Genomic DNA, 19672 nt, shown 5'->3' with positions numbered 1-19672 from the left:
AGAGTACAAGTGGAAGGTTAGTTTAGCAAGAGAGGAACCTTTTTCCTCTAAGAATAGAAGAAAGGATGAGAAGACCGTGTTAGATGAGTGACTGCAGAGACGGGTGGATGTGAGAGTGGTGGACGGATTGGTGGATGGCTGGACAGACAGAGAGCTATAGAGAACTCACGGATATGTTGAATCCCGAGAAAGGCCCATGAGGAAACTCATGGCCAAATCTCTGCCAGTATTATTAACTTCCTGTCCAGCTGGGGAAGGACAGTGGCTCGTCTGTCTGGGCCCTTTGGCCGTGGAGCAGGGCACTTGTGTGCGTTGGAAGCACATTCCCTCTGACTGAAGGACGGTGCTGGCACTGCCTCGCCGGCTATGGGAGCTCCATGGAATTGTGAAAATGACATTTTGGCAGCATTTTGTGAGCAAGGAGGGCCCATCCACGGCTGAGTGGGCCCAGCTGACGCAGTCCGGGCTCGGGGCCCCCGGGCGCCCCCGCAGGATCCTTGGGCCGGCTCCTCGTCCCTTCCCTGTAGGGGCTTACTGAGGCCAGCCCTCTCCACCATGCAGCGGTGGGCAGCAGATTTCAGGACTTCGGACATCTAGAAAGGTGCATCCCGGGCGTTATGGCAGTCATGTGTATTTTTCAGATACCTTAGCTATGTATTTTTATATTTCTCAACATCATAAATTTTTTTTTTTTAGAACTAAAGGCAGAAATACTTCAAGTTCAGTTTGGTTTCAGGTATCTTTATGTCTGAAATCTTGCCACCCTTCTGCTCAGAACCCTGCAGCCGCCCCCATTTCCCTCAGGCAAAGCCCCCACAGCAGAGCCCCTTTTTCTGCGAAGCTGCCTCCCGAAGGCCTCTGGCCTCTTCTCCGTCTTGGGAACACAGCAGGGATGTCCCCTCCCGAGGGCCGGGCTCTGGCTCTCTCCCCTTCGCTACTTAGCCACCTTCTCTCTCCTCCGCCTTCTTCAGGGCTTGGCTCGAATGTCACCTTTCAGCCCGCCTCCCCTGACCACTCTGTTTAAGATGCACCCACCCAGGAGCCCAGCCTCCCTACCCTCCACCCCTGCTTTTCTTTTTCTCCATAATGCTTAGCACCTCTTCTTTTTTTTTTTTCCAGAAGGCACTGGGGATTGAACCCAGGACCTTGTACGTGAGAAGCAGGTGCTCAATCACTGAGCTACATCTGCTCCCCTGCTTAGCACCTCTTACCCACCGGGCTATAGCCGGCTTCTGGCTAAAGACCTGGCCAGGACGTCTTCCTTGGAATTCTCATGACCTAGAAACTGGCTGCCCCACAGTGGGTGCACAGAAACATCTAGTGCAATGAATGACATATACAGCAGCAAACCTTCTGTCTTTTGAGTTATGAAGATGCTGAATCATGAAGTAAAGTTCCCTTAAGACTTTGGAGATGTATACCACATCATCACTGTCATAATAAGCCAAGAGTTTCACTAACAATGAATCATTTGTGAACTGATTATCAAACTTTTACAAGTAGCTGCAGTAAATCAAAATCGGCAGGTCTACTATATTGACCTCCACATGCTATTGCTGGACACTGGTGATTCGGAGATGGGAGAGGGAGAGAAAGAAATGATGTGCCATGTTTTACCAATAACGGAGTGAAGTTACAGCCATATAGAATGTTGAGGGGTAGAAGGCAGCCTCAGGGACCCCCTATCCTATGCACGCACACAACTCTTGAACCCATTTCAGATACTTTCGTACTCATATCTCTTAGCTTAATTCCTAATACATCAAGGTAATTAATGATGGGAAGAGAAAAATAAAAGCACGAACTCACCACTTTCCTTTTCCAGAACACACTAATATTTATTCTTCTGTCATGCAAAGTTGAGCACTTTAAGTTCTCCACAGCATAAAGATGGTACAGAAATAAATATCTTTTTGAATAGAGTGAAAGGCATCAAGATCTTTTACTCTTGGGTGCTCCTGGCCCTCTAATCCGGTGGCCACGTGCTGGGACATGACTTGCAGGGCTTTATACCGTCTTGGAGGAGCCTGACCGTGGTGCTTTTATGAAGTCGGCTTTCTAAGTCCCTGTGCGTGACTCTGCCTTTTGCGGTCCTCTTGCAGACACGGGGCTGGGTGACTCCGTGTGCTCCAGCCCAAGCATCTCCAGCACCACCAGCCCCAAGCTCGAGCCGCCCCCCTCTCCTCACGCCAACAGAAAGAAGCACCGGAGGAAGAAAAGTACCAGCAACTTCAAAGCCGACGGCCTCTCGGGCACTGCCGAAGGTAAGCTTGCCAGGCTCCGCGGGCACTCCCGCGGGAGAGCGCGCCTGCAGATAAGTCAAGTTCAGTTTTCAAACGTGTGAAATCAGCTCCTCTTTAGAACCACCAGTGCAAATAGCGAGGTTCACGGTATACCTGCAGGTCCTGGGGCCTCTGTTCACCCACTGCATTCTCCAGAAGATTCCGCCTCATCAAGGCCTCATCTTTTGGCCTTGACTGCCTGGTAGGTGGGAGCCCTGATTTCCCCGAAGCGCTTGGTCAAGTTCTTGAGCGCTGCCCTGCCCTGAAAGCCGAGGTCGAGAGCATCACTCCAACAGAGGCTGGCCATTTGCATTACTCTCCTAACTGGAGAAATGCCTCTAGTATTGGCTGATCTTTAATCTAATAAGACAGCTGCCCTGATTCTGGCTTTTGGCAACATGCTCTGATAAGAATCTCTTCTATTAGCGTCCATCACTCTTCTTGTTTTGTGGGCTCTTGGCACTTGTGTGTCTTGATTCTTCTTTTGACTTTAAGTCCTCGGTTTTTATTCCCAGCGATGGCCCAATTCATTGTCCTGAATCCTTTAAATGATTTTACATCTATTCTGTAGACACAAGTGGATAGCAAGCCACTTGGTGACACTCAAAACAATGTATATATTATGAGAAATAAAATTAATGTAGTGGCAATAAACAAAAGAATACTTTAAAAGAAACTAAAATGTCTAAACATTATTCTGCTAATATGAATTATGATTTGTGAGATTGGCATTTGTAAACGAGGTCTGTCTGCAGCAAAGACTCACATATGCAAGAACTATCTGCATAATTTATACCCTTTTTCTCTGTTTACTCTGTTTCTGAACATTTCAAAACTGCAATTTCAAAATGACAAATTGCCGGTCGTTGGCCCCATTCGAGAAGGGACTTCTTCCGTCCTAATATGCAGATATCCATCCCTAAACCCCCAGCACACACGTTAGCAAGGAAGGAACAGACATTCATGGCGCACCCAATGCCTGGTTTACCGTAATTCTGTGAGTTGGGCGGCACTTCAGATATGATGACGACCCCGGACAGGTGTTGGTAGCTTGCCTGGAGTTTCCCAGGGTCCAAACAGAGACGTGTGTGGAAGTCTTTCTCCCTCAACATGCTTCTTACAGGGTTTCATGCTGACAAGTTTAGCCAATAAAAACGTTTTTCTCACGTTCTGATAAGTTATTTCAGTTTCTCTTTCCCACCCAGCACCGTGACTAGTGGTTATCAGTGTCTCCTCTATTACTTGACCTAGTGCCGAAAAGTTGTCATTGTGGGTATAAAAAGTATTATAGATGATACGGTAAAGTAGTTGAATTTTACGGTTTTTGATCTACCGCTTTGGAACAACTGAGTGAATTCAAATCTCATTAGAGTAGAATAAAGCACACCAATTGGTCAGGGACCTGGAGGGAGCCAGCGGCGCCCTCGGGCAGGACTGTCAAGGGGAGATTACTACAAGGACTGTCTAAAACAGTGTGGGAAAAATGACGGGGGTGATGGCCAATCCCAGGGGTGGTGGCAGGAAAGGGGAGGGGCACCACTGGAACCTGGAGAGAGGGCCGCCTGGAGAATGTGCCTTGGACAGAGACACCACCAGCCCATGGTGACCCAGGAGGGGGCATGAGCTCGGAGGAGCACCCAGCCTCCCTCTTCTCCCTTCCTCTGGTCACCTGCTCCCCCTCCACTGACCCCACCCTCCTGGACGCCTGAGTGCACGGGAGCCCACCGCTGCCGTCCGCCTGGTCCACCTCCCGGGACAGAGGCAGGAGAAGGTGGGCCTGGAGCCAGCAGAGGCCGTGGCCAGGAGGCTCCTGCTTTTCACAGAGTCTCTTACCAAGCCCTGGAAAAACCCAGGCACCGACGCCCTTGCTGGTCCTTCATCAGCGCGGTAGCCCGGGAGCCTCTCGGGAAGGACTGTCCGTGGTCCCTCTGAGGCCTGCAGGCAGCAGCAGGACTCTGTGAATGGACTTCAGACCCTTCCCAGCCAAGCCCAAGAAGGAGCCTGCCCCGTGGTCTTCTGAACACAAGCCATTTCTTACCTCTATGATGTGCCTCTTCAGGAACTGGAAGGCTAACGCTATGTCTCATCAGTACGTGTGCTGCTCCAAGAGTCAGAAATACCCTCTCCACGCCGGGGCTCTTGGTGTGACCAGTGGAAATCAGGATATTCCGTCCGAGTTGCTTACTCTAGCTCCCATTACGCGCGATTACAGAGAGTCATTGTATCTTGGTGAAGAACAGCGATTGAATTCTATACCTGGTGGCAGGGATGATGTAACCTAACATTAGTAGACATATTGGTTTCTTTTTATATTTATAATTTAAAATGAATTGCATGAATCTAGGAAATTAAAGGAGCAGAAACTATGAGAATTCCTTGTCTCTCTAGGTGCATTGAGTCATGAGCTGGTAACCTGATTGACTCACGTGTCTGAGCGTTTGGGCGACCTTTAGTTTTTCAGCCTGGTTGCTCTTAGTTTACCATCCTCAAGGGTCATACAGTGAAAGCCATCTGGCCCCGTCTCGAAGGTTTGGAGAAGCCTGGGGTCGGGACTAGGGCAGGACGCTCTGACTTTCAGATTGTGACATCACGTGTCGATTGCAACAGAGTGCCCGGAAAGGTGGACGGCTACCTCGCTGTCCTCACTGCTGAGACTCCAGGCTGCTGGCTTTGGGGGGGACGGGTGTTGGTCCCTCTTCTCCCCCGTGCCCACCAAGACCTTCCGTCTGGCTTACATCTGTCCCATCTCTTAAGTGTGTGACAATCTCTTAAGTGTGTGAGTTTTCAAATACTGTGATCCTTTTTGTAGCGTTTTGCAGCTTTGTGATGTTTTCACCCAGGAAAACTACCCAAGACGTTAACATTCTATCAGTATTCCGTTACAAAATCCCAGAAAGAAATAAGGGTTGGTAGTCCAACTTTTTAATGAAATTTTCACTTTATTTTTTCCTTTCAAACCAACTTAAAGATACTTTTAAGTTCCATTAATTAAGACTGTCCAAAACAGGGCACTTTGCTATCCAATTTAACTTTAAAAGAGCTTCTTAGAAACCAGCATCTGCTAACTAAATGGTGAAGGCCATATTAAGCTTTAAAAAAAAATTGTTTTTTCTGAGTCTTGTTTCTATTTCTCTTTAATAGACCATTGGGGACATTAAATTTCAGAATATCAGTGATACTCTTGATTTTAAATTGGTCTTGATTTGGTCAGAACTGTTCCACATATTGAAGAAAATGTTGGGTTCAGGTCCGTGTGGGTGCCGTACCTGAAGGTGATGTTCAGCCAACAAAAGCCAAGGCAGATGTGGAGAGGAGGGGTAGGGGGGCAAGCTCCTGGAATGGCAGGACCCTCAAAGAGAGCAGGGAGAAGGGTCCTGAGGAAGGGCGTGTGGGGGCGTGCTCACGGTGGTCCCACGCGGGAGGGCTCTTCAAGTGGCAGGCCCAGGTGGGTTTCGTTAGCGTGGTGGAAGCTTCAAGGAGAGTGGTGTGGGTTCCCAGGAACAGGAAACCTTTCTAAGACCTGGGGCTGCCCCCCATCAGCCCTGGGCGTGGCTCTCAGGACATCTCAGAGGAATTCTGGTCCTGGAAGGCTGTTGGGACCTGGTTCCCTGGGTATGAGGCACATGCCTGGGAAACCCTTAGACCACGGGAAGTTTTCAGGTGGCTGACGACGCGGCATCTTTTGGCCTTGTCTTTAAATAGCGGTAGTTTTCAGGGTATCTTCCTATCGAGGGTTCAATAGTGAGGTTGCCATGCCTAAAATGAAACAACAGCTTCTTTGATGCCATTATGTGGCCTGGGGAAGGGTCAAAACTGACCACCCCAAATCTGGTTATTCTCCTTAGTTTTATACACTCCTACAAGTTTGCATCAAGTGTTAATTTCCCTGTTTCCCTAGTGAAAAGGCTGAAGTGGAGAGAGGTTAAGTGGCTTTCTTGTCCAAGGTCAGGTTGCTGGTAGGTGACAGAACTGTCTCTTGATTCTCAGCCTCAAACTCTTTCCACCAGGCAAAAAGCCAGTCTTTGAGGTACGTGGAGCGGCTTTTGAATCTAGGAGTGGTGCAGTCTGAATAGCTTCCTTGATATTTCTCAGATTCTCTGTAAAGACACTGACTTTTATATGGATCATAACATCTAGAAGTTTTGTAGCAAAGATCTTTCTTTAAAAATGCAGGGCCAGGCTGGATTTACCCCAGCTTATTATTCAACAGGGTATGCAGAAATCCTGTTTTCCCCCTTGGGATCAAGTGCTTTGTTCTAAAGGTCTCAGAAGGGAATTTATTTTATCCTTCTCATCTCCTTCCTTTGGTTGTTCATTCTAGGTCTTTACGGAACCATTAGAGAGATGATCCTGGATGGATACCAAAAGATTATCTTGCAGAGGTTAAGTCACAAGCTGGCCTCCCCATTACGGTAGAAAAAGGAATTGCCCACCAAAGCTGCTGTCAAGAAGAGACAGAGCTGGGGCCGGGGCTGTTTACGAATTTCATTAACTCCACAGGGGCAACTGTTGCACCAGGCTTAGTTTTTCTTCACTGTCAGGAGAGAACCTGAAATGATAAGCCATTTCATTTTTTCATCAAATATCAAGCAGTCCCCACAGGGGAAGCACTGTTTGATTTGATCCATGGGGGACACAGAGAAATAAAATCCAGTTCCTCACTCACCCCAAAAGTTTAGAGCCTTAAAATGGAGACGAGGTACGTTTGCAAAACTGAACCTAGAATTTAAGGCCAAATATTTGTGAGGAATAGAGGTTCAAAAGAAGAACTAAAGAGCACCAAGTTAGGAAAGTTAAGGAAAGCTGACCTTTGTAGAACTCAGTTTTCCATTCTACAAGTTTAATACGTAATGGTTTTCTTATTTAATAAAACCCTGCAGAAAGCGTCCGTTTTTCCCTGGATAGTGTCTATTCACAAAACCCTAGAAGCACTAGTGATTGAAGGAGTTGCAAAATGGAGTTGTATTTTTACTTACTAAGAAATAGAGTTTGCTATTCTTTATAGAATTTTTTTTAATTAATCAGTTGATGCTTTGGAAGGCACTTTGAAAGGAAAATAAAGAATTACGGGACAGCAGTGTACCTGTGCTCCCACATTGGCACTGTTACTCAAGAGCAGTCTGCGTGTGCATTGACTCTCTCAGGCAGTCATTGACCACCGTTCTGTTGTGTTAACTGTCAGTTTGGGATATCAGGTGGTTGATTTGGGGACTTCACACCTCACCACTGGGACGGCAGTTTGTTTCTTCTGTTGTTCAGAATGTAGCGAGTTTGTAAGTGTCTTCACACCATGTTCTCCTCTTCCTTCCCTCCTTCTTGGGTGCAATTAAAATGACTGTTCTTACCTGATGCCTCATCTAAGACTGGCAAGGAGTGAGGGCACATGAGCTGTAATCTTCATGGTTTGTTTTCCTATTGGGTTTTTTCTTTTTTATTTTGTATTATTTGGATGTGGGTGGAGAGAGGTGGTGAAAGTTTTCTGAAGGCTGATCGCACAGGTGTTACTAGAATGCGTCATTCTGGGGCATCCTTCTTTTCATCTTGGGGAACATTCCACCAGAGCACAGCCACTCTGAGCAGAAGAAAAGAGAGCGAGAAGTCTCTGAGTCAAGTTGCAGAAAAAACCCTGTAAGCAGCAGCCATTTTTGGCACAGTAAAGACTTCTTTACTGGACTTTTGTGTGATTGAACGAATTAGTGCATCTCAGTAGTTGAACTGCGCAGTTAATTACAGTGAATGGGAAAGCCAAGAATCTGAACAAGAAGATACACTTAAACGGCCGTCCTTTTGCCCTGAGAAGGCTTCCTTCACCCTTGAGCTGCAGTGTGGGGAGATGCTGTGTAGTCTGATGCGCTAACCACAGTCCAAATCATTTTTCCAAAGAGAGTGTGTAACTCCAGCTTCCAAGAGATTGGACTTGCTGAAATTGAGTGGCTCTGGGTTCACTCTAGACATTGACACTGTAAATGGGTCACAGTTGACCTCAAAAGCCATCCTACAGGGTACGGTCCGTCCGCCACAAACACACACGAGCTGTTGGCGCCCTCAGATCCTTTGTGGAAGCCTGCAGGTCGGAAATAAACAAAGATGAGTAGAGCTCGACTGGAGGACCAGAGCAGAGGAGCCCATCGTGAGCCAGTGACTGACAAGAGAAGGGTTTGGGGTCCTTTTTTTTTTTTTTTTTTTTAAAGTAAACTCAAACTAAAGTGGTTCGATTCAGTTTAATAAAATCACACTGAGCGCCTACACATGCCAGGAGCTGTGCTGGAAACCAGATGTGGACACGGCCCGAGGGCCCCTGTGGTTAGGATGCATGCCACCCAGTGGGGACAGCAGATCCATGACCAGGCGATGGCCACCCGGGCAGCAGGTGCAGGGAGTGTACCCCGGGCACCGAGGCCCAGGGAGGCTCCACGGGGAGACGAGACGTTCACAGCCCGTGACAGTGAGAAAGGTGGAGAAGGGGAAGAGCGATGGCCCGGAGAGGCCTCTTTCTTATTACAGCAGCTCAGTCCCGGCGGGAGCAGGGGACCCCAGGAGGCTCCTGGCTCAACAGGTCCGACATCAGCCCTCCTTGGCCTTCTGCAGTCGCAGGACTGGATCTGCCCCTTCCAGGGCACCTCCAGGCCTTTCACTTGACCGAGAACTGGAGACGCTTTCCCTGCCCAAGGGCCTCAGGCAGCAGGAGCCACCTGCCAGCTCCAGCCTCCACCGACAGAGACCTCAGGCTGCGCCCTGTCTTCAGGGCACCCTTGAGTTGACACTGTGCCTCCTTTAGAAGAACCTAGCTCTGCTGACTGTCAGGAGAATCCAAGGTACATCTTTTTAAGTCATTTCCTTGATTTTCTCCAAACATGAGAACTGACAGGGTCTTCAGAGTTCATTGAATTTACTGATGAAATTGAAACGCAGGGTGGGATGTGACCAGCTCAGAACAAGGTCCCTGGGGCCGGGCGGAGGCCGAGCAGGGCCTACTCTGCTCAGTGTGTGTTTTCTTCCCTATTTCAACCCCTCGTGTGCTTTTCTGTGCTTTCTCCTGTGTGTGCTTTATCACGGGAAGCCCAGGGATGTGGACCGAATCCGCGATGATCAGAAGAAGCTCGATGGTACGTCTGAAGCTCACGCATGAGGATGTTTTGTCTCCCTCTCGCGTGGAACTCGGACGTTTGAACACGCGCCATCAGACCCGCACATCTGACGGGCTTTGGAAACAAAGATGCCCGGGTCATTTTTATTTTCCCCTGCGCTAGCTGAGGGAGCTGCGTTTTGCCTCCAAGCCCTGGCAGGAGCAAAACCAAGCAGTGTGTTGTCTCCCACATACAAGAACGTTCTCTTCCTGAGGCTGTAAAACAAAAGCAGGTGTTGACTGGATGCAAGACTCTTCTGTGTACGAGCGGTTTGGCAAAGAGAAAGGATCAAAGAGGAGTTGGCTGATGCCTGGTGACTACCCACCCCCACCCGTGGGACTTGATGCCCTCCCACCCCCTCTATGCCATTTGAGAGACAGATTTCAGGGCCTCCCTCAGTCCAGTGGAAGAGCGCTCCACGGACCGCTTCAGTTCTCCCTGCTTGTCTCTTCCCTCCCAGGGGTCTAGGATCGTTGTTACAGCGGGTCGTTAAGCAAGAAGGAAGGCAACCATGACTGAGCCTGCTCTCAAACGTGCGTTCTCATTTCATCCCTGAGACACCCATGGAATGCTGGCGGGTGGGTGGTGGTATCTGTTTGCACAAATGAGGAAAAAGTCTCACTGAAGTTGACTGATCTCTCCAACCAAAATCCACAAGCAAGAGGCAAATTCAGGACCTGCAGCAAGCCTCCAGTTCCCGGAAGCCTGCGTGTTTTGCTTTGCACCGTCGCCTGGAAGAAGGGGCCTGAGCACGGAGAGGAGCCGCAGCTACAAGCATTCTGTGGGTGACGGTTCGCAGCCCTGTAGCTCACCGAGCTGCATTTCCCTCTGGGCCCTCCGTTTTCTCCGCAGCTCAGCAGGATCCATGCCCACTCCCCACCGATACTCTTCAGAACTCGGCAAAAGTATTTCCTTTGCCGCTTTTGGTCTCTGCTTCCTTGCTTGCGATCCCCAACATGGTACGGCATCTTTGCAAGCAATCTCTTACTCGTGCATGTGACTGTGTGTACGTGCATGCGGACCCGTATCCTGATCCACTCAAAGGACAGTAATCGCTGCTTCGGGTGCCTTGCAGATAATCAGAACATACGGTATTAGGTAACAGCCTCTCCAGTGTGCGTACCAAGGGGACTTCTCTTGAAAAATTTTTCAGCGTGTAGACATTAAACTCAGATGCAGTGAACCCAGGTTTTAAGTTCATTCTGAGAATGGTGTCTTTTTTTGTTTTTTAATGAAAGGAATGAGCATTTTTAAGGCCACTCTGAAGTTGGAGGCAGGGAGGGATTAAGTAAGCACTCTGTCCTTTGAATACTGCCTTGCTGCTTTCAGTCTTAATCCAATATCTGCCCCACACCGGCTGCCAGGTCCTGTCAGAGTCGCCGGTGCACTCTCGTTGCATTAGGGAGTGTTAGTGCGGTGTGTGAACTTGGCGCGGGCTACGCTGTGTTTGTTTAGTAGTCTTTGCTAATGGCCTCCTGCCTTTCTCATCTCCAGCCTCTCGCAGGTGCCAGATGTTAAACAGGGTGTATGGTCGATGGAAAAACCAGGGAAAACTTTAGCAGGCCTTGCCGTTTACACACTCACGCACAACTTAACAAGGGCTTCTTTCCTATGTGGGACATGGAGAAAATTGGCCATTTGTCTGTGGGGTAATGGGCTTTGCCACCATATGAAAATCTATCATATGGTTAAATTCAATGACATTAGATCTGAGTTCATGGAAAGCGACTACCGCACAGTTTAATTCTATTTAATTTTTAAGGGGAAAAAAAGCAAAGGAAAAATGTTTTAGTTTCTCTCGAGCTGATTTCTCTCTGCTTTTTCTTAAAAGTGCCTTTCTAGTTGCCACACAGTGATGTGATCATTATCTGCCACCTCGTCGCCTTGCTGCCTCTGCATGCAGTAAAATACAAAAAGAGAGAGGGGGAGACTGGGGAGCTTGTGAAGTATGACTCCCCATCCCAAGACTCATTGCCTGCGATTCGTACCGCTTGACAGTAATGATCTTATTACATTACTCCGGACCTTGAAGAGATTTCATGAGGAGAGTGAAAGGACATGCCTCCATGTAATCAAGTGGCGCTGAATATTCCACGCGTTTTTGATCACACACTGATTGGGCACAGTTTTAGCCCATCTTCTAGTCAATTATGCATGGCCCCTTGTGCTCCTCGGATAGTGGAAACATTGATGGCTGTTGTCTGGGTTTTGGCAGACAGCCAGGGGTTTGAAGTGCCTTCCACACCGTCATCCCAGGATAAGTGCTTTTTAGTTGGAATTGATTACCTTTCTTTAGGTTTTGCTTAATAGCAAAACCGCGTTTGGAGAGGGCTTCAGGTGAAAAATGGACATATTAGCCATTTAGAGTGTCTGAACTCCTAGTCAATTTTTAGGCTTCCCTTGTTTCCATCTAATTCCTATTTAATGATATAATGTTTGATAATATTTAAGCTATTCCACCGCATTTGCTGCAGAGCAACATGTTGAGTTGAGTGTGGAGGACAGGTGAAATCCTGCGCCCATGTCCTTCAGGCCCCCTGATCAATCCAGGGGAGACTTTCAGGAGATTTTTGTTGGTTGGTTCCCTTCTTGGCAAAAAAGCATTATTTATCTAGAGAGAGTTTCGTTTGCAGGAAAATCAGCAATGAATTCTTCCCACGGTTGGTGGACTGGTCCTTGGTAATCGTGGAGCACCTGTCGACCAGGCTGAGTTTGGGTGCTCACTGCTGCTCTCTACCCAAGGAATCCTTGCCTCGTAGTTTACCCGTCTATTTACTTCCCAGTACCGATCTTGAAGCCCAGTAATAGCTGAAAGGGTAGAATTTTCTTCTTCCAGAATGACTGCATAATAGTGCCTGTTATGAAGGTAGCACCTTTAAGTAAATGATAAATACCTAAGAGAAAACCATTATAAGCCTAGGTTCTTGCTTCCTACATTATACCCTTAATTCAGATTCTTGGCTTGTAGACTGTCTCAGAATCATTTAGATGGGAAAACTTCAAAGCCCTTTTTAACATTCTTGATGCTGAGCTGTGGAATTGGACACTTAGAGTCAAAAATGACTGGTGTGAGGTGTGTGCCGGGGCTCTCTCTTGATCTCACCAAGGCGCACACTGGGGTTCCTAATCACGGGTGTGCTCTCTAATCATGATGTAGGGGACGAGACCCCTCGCTTCCCTGCACTGGTTTATGGGCTGGGTGGCTCAATCACTTGATTTGACAATCCTCATTGAACAAATGGGCAGCTTTGTTCTTTGACTTGATTTTCACCTGGGTCTTGCTTGCTTTCTGTGGGTGAAGACTTGTCCTGTCCAGCTAGCTCTCTGGTATCGTGGTGCACACAGACATGGTAACAAAATAGCCCGTAGAGAATTTACCGGAATTCCTAACTTCAGGGTCCATTCACACACACACGGGACTTCTTCCTTCTTAATGTCATGAAAATAAAATGTTTTCTATTGAAGTTCAGATTTGGTGATGCCTCTTGAAAAGAGAAAATCGATCACAAAAGAGAAACGGTCAATTAGCAATAAATTATTGACCCCTTGCAGTTGCACGAGGCACTGCGATGAAACGCTTTAGATGTGTTCGCTTGTGGCTCTCACAAGAACCCGTGAGGGAAGCTTGTTATCCCCGTTTTTATGACTGAGACTGATGGTCATGACGTTTCAATAACTCACTCAAGACCACAGACCTAGAAAACGGCAGGCCTGGCTTCGGACTCGAGCCGGAACAAACCGATACTTACTGCCTTTTGAACATGTCATCAGAGTGGCCTGGAGTACTGGTTTCATCTTCATGGAGATCTTACCCTCACCTTCACATCTTGGCTTACCTCAGACTTCTCAAAGAATTAAATTCCATCTCAAGTAAAGGCTTTATAATAAGCTGTCAAGGAATATTCCTAAATTTTGCTGAGTTAATGTTCCAACCATAAAAACTCTTGTCAGTTTGTGCATGGCTGTGTTGCAACAAATTGACCAAATTGGACTTTTATAACAATGGGAAAGTGTAAATGGTGGAAGTTTTAAAGGCTGTAATTTGAGAAAGCTGGCAAACATGATGATGATCTAATTACGGCCTGGGACTGTTACCTGAACAGGTGGCTCTGGTTCTCACATTTAAAGAGAATCAAAGAGTCAGTAATCTTGAAGATACAATTTCATCAGTGTATACAGAATAACTGTTATAATTAGCGTGTAATTACCCTGAGAAGTAATTAACAGTTACATTGTTAATGTAAACAATTTCAGATCGGTGACTGTTTTCCTGGTTTTTCCAAACATTAGTCCGTTCTGCACACAGTGGGAAGAGCAGGCTTGGTGCTCAGTTGCGAGGGGAAGAAGGGAAGGCTTTGTCTGTCTGGGGAAGGCACGGCAGCGAGCCCGGCTGTGACGACCGCTGTGGTGGAGGCGGAGACTGGGGAGGTGAGTGGCTCTGGGGAAGCACCGAGGCCCAGGTTTCTGGCCCCACTTCCTCTCCTCCTGGCTTGGGAAAGGACTCATAGATGGTTTGGGGCCCATTTCTCTTGAAACGGCACAGAAAGACACAGCCCCAGCATCCCCCAGTGAGGGGGAAAAACAGGCTTCCCTTGTTGACTCGTCCAGTGCCATGGCGTCCACACGCCCCCAGTGTCAATGAAGGGTCATTGGTTTCTCCGTTTTAATTTGAAGATTAACGCATTGCTATCCATCAACAGCTTCTTTCTTTCTATTTCTGATCACAGCTAACCAGCTTACTTTGTCCAGGAGGGCAATTATATCCGTGTTGTTTTGCTCCAAGAGTTCTAAGACAGAATTTGAAAGCCATGAATTCATATTTTGATTCTAGTTCTTGCTTGCGCTTTTTTCCAACCCCTTAAAAGTATTTTGAAACAGGCCTCTGCACAGCGGCAAGATAAATGAGCACATTGGCCGCATGTGCCACGGGACCTTCCCAAGCCCCCCCAGCCCTGTGTAAAGGTGCCCACTGCTGTGGGGCCAGGCACAGGTGGTCTTCGTGGGAGGCAGCCCACCTTGCAGGAGGTCCAGGTCCCCAGATGCTGGGGCCAGCAAGGGTGAGCTGGGGCAGGGGCGCAGGGATGGGACTGAGGGGCCCGCGGGTGGAGGCGGGCAAGAGCCCAAATGCTGCTGGGAGGACCAGCCGGGAGGGGCCTTCTGGGACCGGCGGGCGGCCGTGGCGGGGGGCCGTGGCGGGAGGCTGTGGCGGGCGGCCGTGGCCGGGGGCCGTGGCGGGGGGCCGTGGCAGGGGGCCGTGGCAGGCTGCTCCTGAGCCAGTGCTCGACTCCTGGCTCTCCAGCTTCCTTCAGCGCCATCCTTTGCTTCTTGATCTACCTTTCCAGTCGTGTCCTCCCCTCGTTTCCCTCAGGCTCGCCTCTTTTCTCATTTCATTCTCTCTCTTCCTGTCTCTCTTCTCTTCCGTTCTAGACTTTTCTTTCTTGTCTTTTTTTTCCCCTCTTTCCTTCCTTGCTTATCCATACCTTAAGGTACTTCTTTTTCTCCCTTTCTTGTTCTCTCTCTCCTTCCTTACATTGCTCTCTGACTTCCTTTTTCCTTGTCTATAACATAGAATTAAAGAGGCTCTTATAAGTGAGTGAATCAACTGCAAAAGTATGTTACTTTCAAATGCTACAGATCTTATATATATTTCCAAACAAAAAACAAAACTGATTTCCCCCCCCCCAGAAAAAAAAACACTGAATATTTTCTTAAAATTTCCTTTTAGGGGAGCAGATGTGGCTCAGGTGTTTAAGTGCCTGCTTCCCACATGGGAGGTCCCAGGTTTGGTCCCCAGGTGCCTCCTAAAAATAAATAAACAAAACACCAAACAAATGAAAACACCAACTCAGAAGGGCCAATATGGCTTAGTGATTGAGTGCCGGTTTCCCGCATACAAGGTCCCAGGCTCATTACCGGCCCTGTACTGGAAAAAGAAAAATTTCTTTTTATTATTACCTGAGTGGCAGTTAATTTCCCAGTGAGTCAACCACACCCTACCTATAGCAGTTTGATATTATTGATGAATTCGAAAAAGAAATATTGGATTATGTTTGTAAACTGATCTTTTTCTTTGGGCATATTGGATTATATTGGATTCAGATTAATCGGATTCAGATTACTTGATTAAGTAATCAGATAAACCTCTTGTGCCAGTAGGGTGGGAACTCACAGAAAAAAGGCATGGCAAAGAACAGAGTTGAGGGATTTTGATGTTGGAGTTTGATGCTGAAGCCTTAAGCTGGAGCCCCGGGAAGTAAGTTTACAGAGAGGAAAGAGAAGCAAGCCCCAGGAAGAAAGGAACCCTGAGCCCAGGAAAAAGAAGCCTGAGGAAGGAGGAAGGCTTCGGCAGCCGTCTTGCTCCAAGAGTGGAAATAGACATCGGTGAGGGTAGTAGCTTATGCTTTATGGCCAGGTATCTGTAAACTCCTACCCCAAATAATGCCCTTTGTGAAAACCAACCAATTCCTGGTATTTTGGATCAGCGCCTCTTTGGCTGGCTAATGCACTGCCTAAAACCCTCCTTGGAATTTCACAGCTTTAACTGCTCTTCCCCCTCAGGAAAGGGTTTCCTAGTTTTAGAGTAAACATCCTCTGGGGAGAGAATAGCCCTTCTCCCGGCTGGTAGCTACTTAGCTGTGACGTTGCTCATCATTTTAGTGTGTCTGCAAAGGTCAGCTTTTCCCATGTCTCTGAAACACTTGCATTTTTTCTATCACTTTCCAGGAATGAGTGGTCCAGTGGGTAAATGGAATCTTAAAGGCGAGATTATTATTTCTTTGTCAGCTGATTCCACTGTGACGACGATTAGCTCTTTTCACATCAGAATTAGTGGCTTTGCATTCCTTTATCCCTTTACTTGCTTCCCATTTCCTTGTGGTCAGCATGTATTTCCTGTGTGGACATCATTCTCATCGTTCAGAAGAGTGTCCAGCAGATGAGTCTGGGGCTGGGTAGTGGCCCCTCCATTTTTTAATTTTAACTCCTGGCTGGGTGGCAGCCATCCCCTGGCTCTTGGGTATCTTGGCTTTTATGTTGCACATTTTATTTATTCATTAGATCGCTGTGGACTCTGCTTTTATTCTTGGCTAACAGCTGACATTTTTCGGTCTCTCTGTTTTTCAGAGTTTACATTTGCTTGGGCTCCTTTCCCACATCCTTCAAATAATGTTGTAGACTTACCGTTATAATTATTATTGAAACCTGATCTCAAGACTTTGGCAATACCAGACCTCTACAAGTTTACGTCCATTAACCTCCTCCTATCCATCTTTGAATTTAAGCGTCTTTAATTCTGATTAATGGTGAACATTTGTTATTCCTTCGCTCTGTGAAGGACCACTTAGGTGCTGCTTCTGTGAGCAAGAGGCAGCCGCACCCACAGAGAGACGCCCCGGTGGGGGTGGCGTGGCCAGCTTAGCAGTGCTCCCCGGGCCCTGCCCCCCCCCCCCCCCCCCCCGAATGAACTCACAGTGCCTCCACCTGCAGCCCCATAGCCGGTGGAGATAAGAGCCCATAGACCAAGACATCCAGGGGGTGGCTGCAGCTAGGGAGCAACACGTCTAGTGGGAAAGTGGAGTGCAAGGAGGGCTGAGCTTGGCGCCCACGTGGAAGCGAGAACGTTCAGCTGTGAGAAGAGCTGGTGCTCCAGGGGGAGGTGTGAAAGAGGAGGGGCGCACGGGGGTGGCTGCGGGGCGTGTGGAGAGGATCTGGGGGGCATTGGAGATCCTGGCGGCCAGTCTGTCCTCAGCCGAGATCCAGAAGAGTCCAAGGGGTCAAATCAGCCACCTGCGTGGCCCACGGGATGAGGAGGCAGGGCCCAGCATCATGGCCAGTGGACAGGAAGGGGCTGGAGGGCAGGCTGGACACTGTGCTCTCAGCCCTCCCTGGGCGGTTTTTGAATTATTAATTTAAAACCGAGATCTGGATTCAGGTGACCTGGGATGGCGCTGGGCCCCAGGTGATTCAGCTGTACTGCCAGGCTGAGAACCAGTGGTGTAGACCGAGGTCAGCCAGGTGAGCGTGGAAACCAGCCTCAGGGGCCGAGCACCTCCGCAGGTGGTTCCGTCCCGGAACCTGGCAGTGCCCAGAAGGCGTTCTTAGGGCACATCCTCGTCCTCTCCCAAGTGCTCCGTGGCTAGAATCCCTCAGCCGTCCCAGTGTTTCTACATTTTTCCTTCCCTATTCTGTGGATTTAAATGAAATTTCAGCCCTGTAACAGCTTGGTTGCTGTTATTTGGTTTGTTCACCCAGGCAGCAACGTATCTATTGGAGTGGAGCTGCTGCTTTGGTTCAGGGCGTCCTGGCCGGAAAGCACTGGCTCCTCCCCACTTGGCATGGGCTGCTGTGTCCAGCCAAGAAAAAGCCAGCAGGTGGCTGTCCACCCCTGGAGCAGAGCTCTCAGATCCGCCATGCTCCCAGCCTCTGGGTGGGGACAGCCACGCGGCTCGGGCTCTGGGAGACTTCTTGGGGCTGAGACACCTGGAGGCGCCTTCACGTGCATGTCTGATGGTGACCCTGCCTTTGGGTGGGACAACCTCTCCCTGTGGCCTGCGCCTCCTTACACACGGCAGCCAGGGGGTCCCAGGACAAGTGTCCAGAGAGCGACCGTGCTTCCTTCTGTGGCCTCAGAGGTCTCGCGTTGTCGACTCCGCCATGCTCTGAGTCAGCGCAACTACCAAACCCCACCTGGCCCGAGCGGAGCTGAAATAGCCCCCACCGCTTGGTGGAGATTCCCCAAGAGCAGGTGGACCCAAAGTACTGCGCTGGCCGCCTCTGGACGATGGGATTTGCCACAGACAGTGAGCAAATATCAAGTAAATAGGTCATGTGTCAGGTTGGAGAAATGCGGTGGAGCAGAATAAATCAGAGGACTCATGGCTGGCAGGGTGGGCACAGCTGTTTTAGGCAGGGTCCTCCAAGAAGAGCTCACAGAGGGGTCCCCCAGGCAGGGACCAGTGGATGTGAAGGTGGGCGCCTCCCTGGAAAAGGGGTCCTGTTTTCCCACTTGTCTGGTGGCCCATGAAGCTTAGCCTGGTCAACAGCGGAAGCATCTGGCTGCTTTTCTGTGCTGCGCTGTGTGGTTTAAAACAAGTTGGCTTTTACCTTGATTTTCATGTGACATTATCCTCTGGTAATGTCACCAGAGAAATATTTTTAAGTGTTTATTTTTAAATAATCAGTAAATGTTTCTGATTTCTCCATTCTTTGATTTAGTGGAAGAGTCCATGGTGAAAATATATTTCAGTATCTTATAGTTTGTTCCCCAGAAACTGCAAGATACTCTATTCTGATAGTTTTAAGATTTATTATTTCCAAGCAGCATTATGAACCAGAAAATTGTACAGTTTTTTATAAAATGGTCCAGAGAACCATCAAGTACAGAGGAATGCTTAAGAAAAATGGACCCATTTTTATGCATATCGCCTTAATGCTATGAAATAAGGAAGGTGAAAGACAAAAAGGCCTTAAATAATTTTATTCTGTATCAGATTATTTTCTGAGGTTTGTGAGTGGTGTTGGGAGTTTTCCAACAGTGGGAAACGGCAGGCACGTCGAGCTCTGGCTCTTCCCCTTCCTGGTACTCTTAATTGAAGGCGATCGCACAAGGTCTTCCGGCTTCATGGGTAATTAAGGCAGTTCACTCTCAATTCCTTATTCTAATGAAGAAGAAATTTCCCTTTTGCCACACTGCTTCTTAGAAGGGTTTTATTCTCATTGCTCCGACTCGGAAAATGTTCCATTTGCATCCATTGTCTCTTGTACTGTCTTCCTGAATTGTGAGTCTGGAAGAAATATGTCCAGTTTCTGCAGAGATGCCAGCTGGTGAGGCTTGCTTAGGCTCTCGCCCTCCAGTGCCTGGGTTCCTCCTTGGCCTCGGGCCCCGGTACAGGCCACTCTGGTGCGCTCACCTCCCGCGGGCCGTGGCGAGGGAGGCGGGGGAGGCCACGCGTGGGAAGATGTGGTGGTGGCAGAAAGAGCAGCTCCCCGAGGCCGAGTGGTGCCGTCGGGCGCGGGCGCCAGGCTTGCTGCGTTTGGTCATCAGCCTCATCTCCTACTAGCAGGACGACACGGGCAGGGTCCTTGTCCCCTCCTGTCCTGGTGCTCCCAGCTGTGAGGTGGGGAGGATCAGGGTGTCTGCCTCCCTGGACGGCTATCAGAACCCCAGAGGGCACGGAGCAGGGCTGGCAGGCGGCGGGACCCGCCTCTCCGTGGCGGGACAACCTGCTGCGACTTCCGCTCTCGGCGTGGAGTCTGTGTCTACCA

General features: G+C 48.8%; 1 protein-coding gene across 3 annotated transcripts in view; it reads left to right on the top strand.

The window, feature by feature from the left end:
* The window catches only part of AGAP1 (ArfGAP with GTPase domain, ankyrin repeat and PH domain 1), a 617334-nt gene that overhangs the window by 469220 nt on the left and 128442 nt on the right, over positions 1–19672 (top strand). For 2 of the 3 annotated variants that reach the window (XM_058299852.2, XM_058299853.2), the window contains exon 12: positions 2103–2264. The exons of the other annotated variant lie outside the window; for it this stretch is intronic. In XM_058299852.2, coding sequence (XP_058155835.1) covers positions 2103–2264 — 162 coding nt within the window. The remainder of the gene's footprint in view (positions 1–2102; positions 2265–19672) is intronic. 3 annotated transcript variants of the gene reach the window in all.

This window comes from Dasypus novemcinctus, chromosome 7 (genome assembly GCF_030445035.2).
Source record: "Dasypus novemcinctus isolate mDasNov1 chromosome 7, mDasNov1.1.hap2, whole genome shotgun sequence".
Lineage (NCBI taxonomy): Eukaryota > Metazoa > Chordata > Mammalia > Cingulata > Dasypodidae > Dasypus > Dasypus novemcinctus.
The sequence above is the reverse complement of the archived record's forward strand: the minus strand, read 5'-3'. Positions and strand labels throughout refer to the sequence as shown.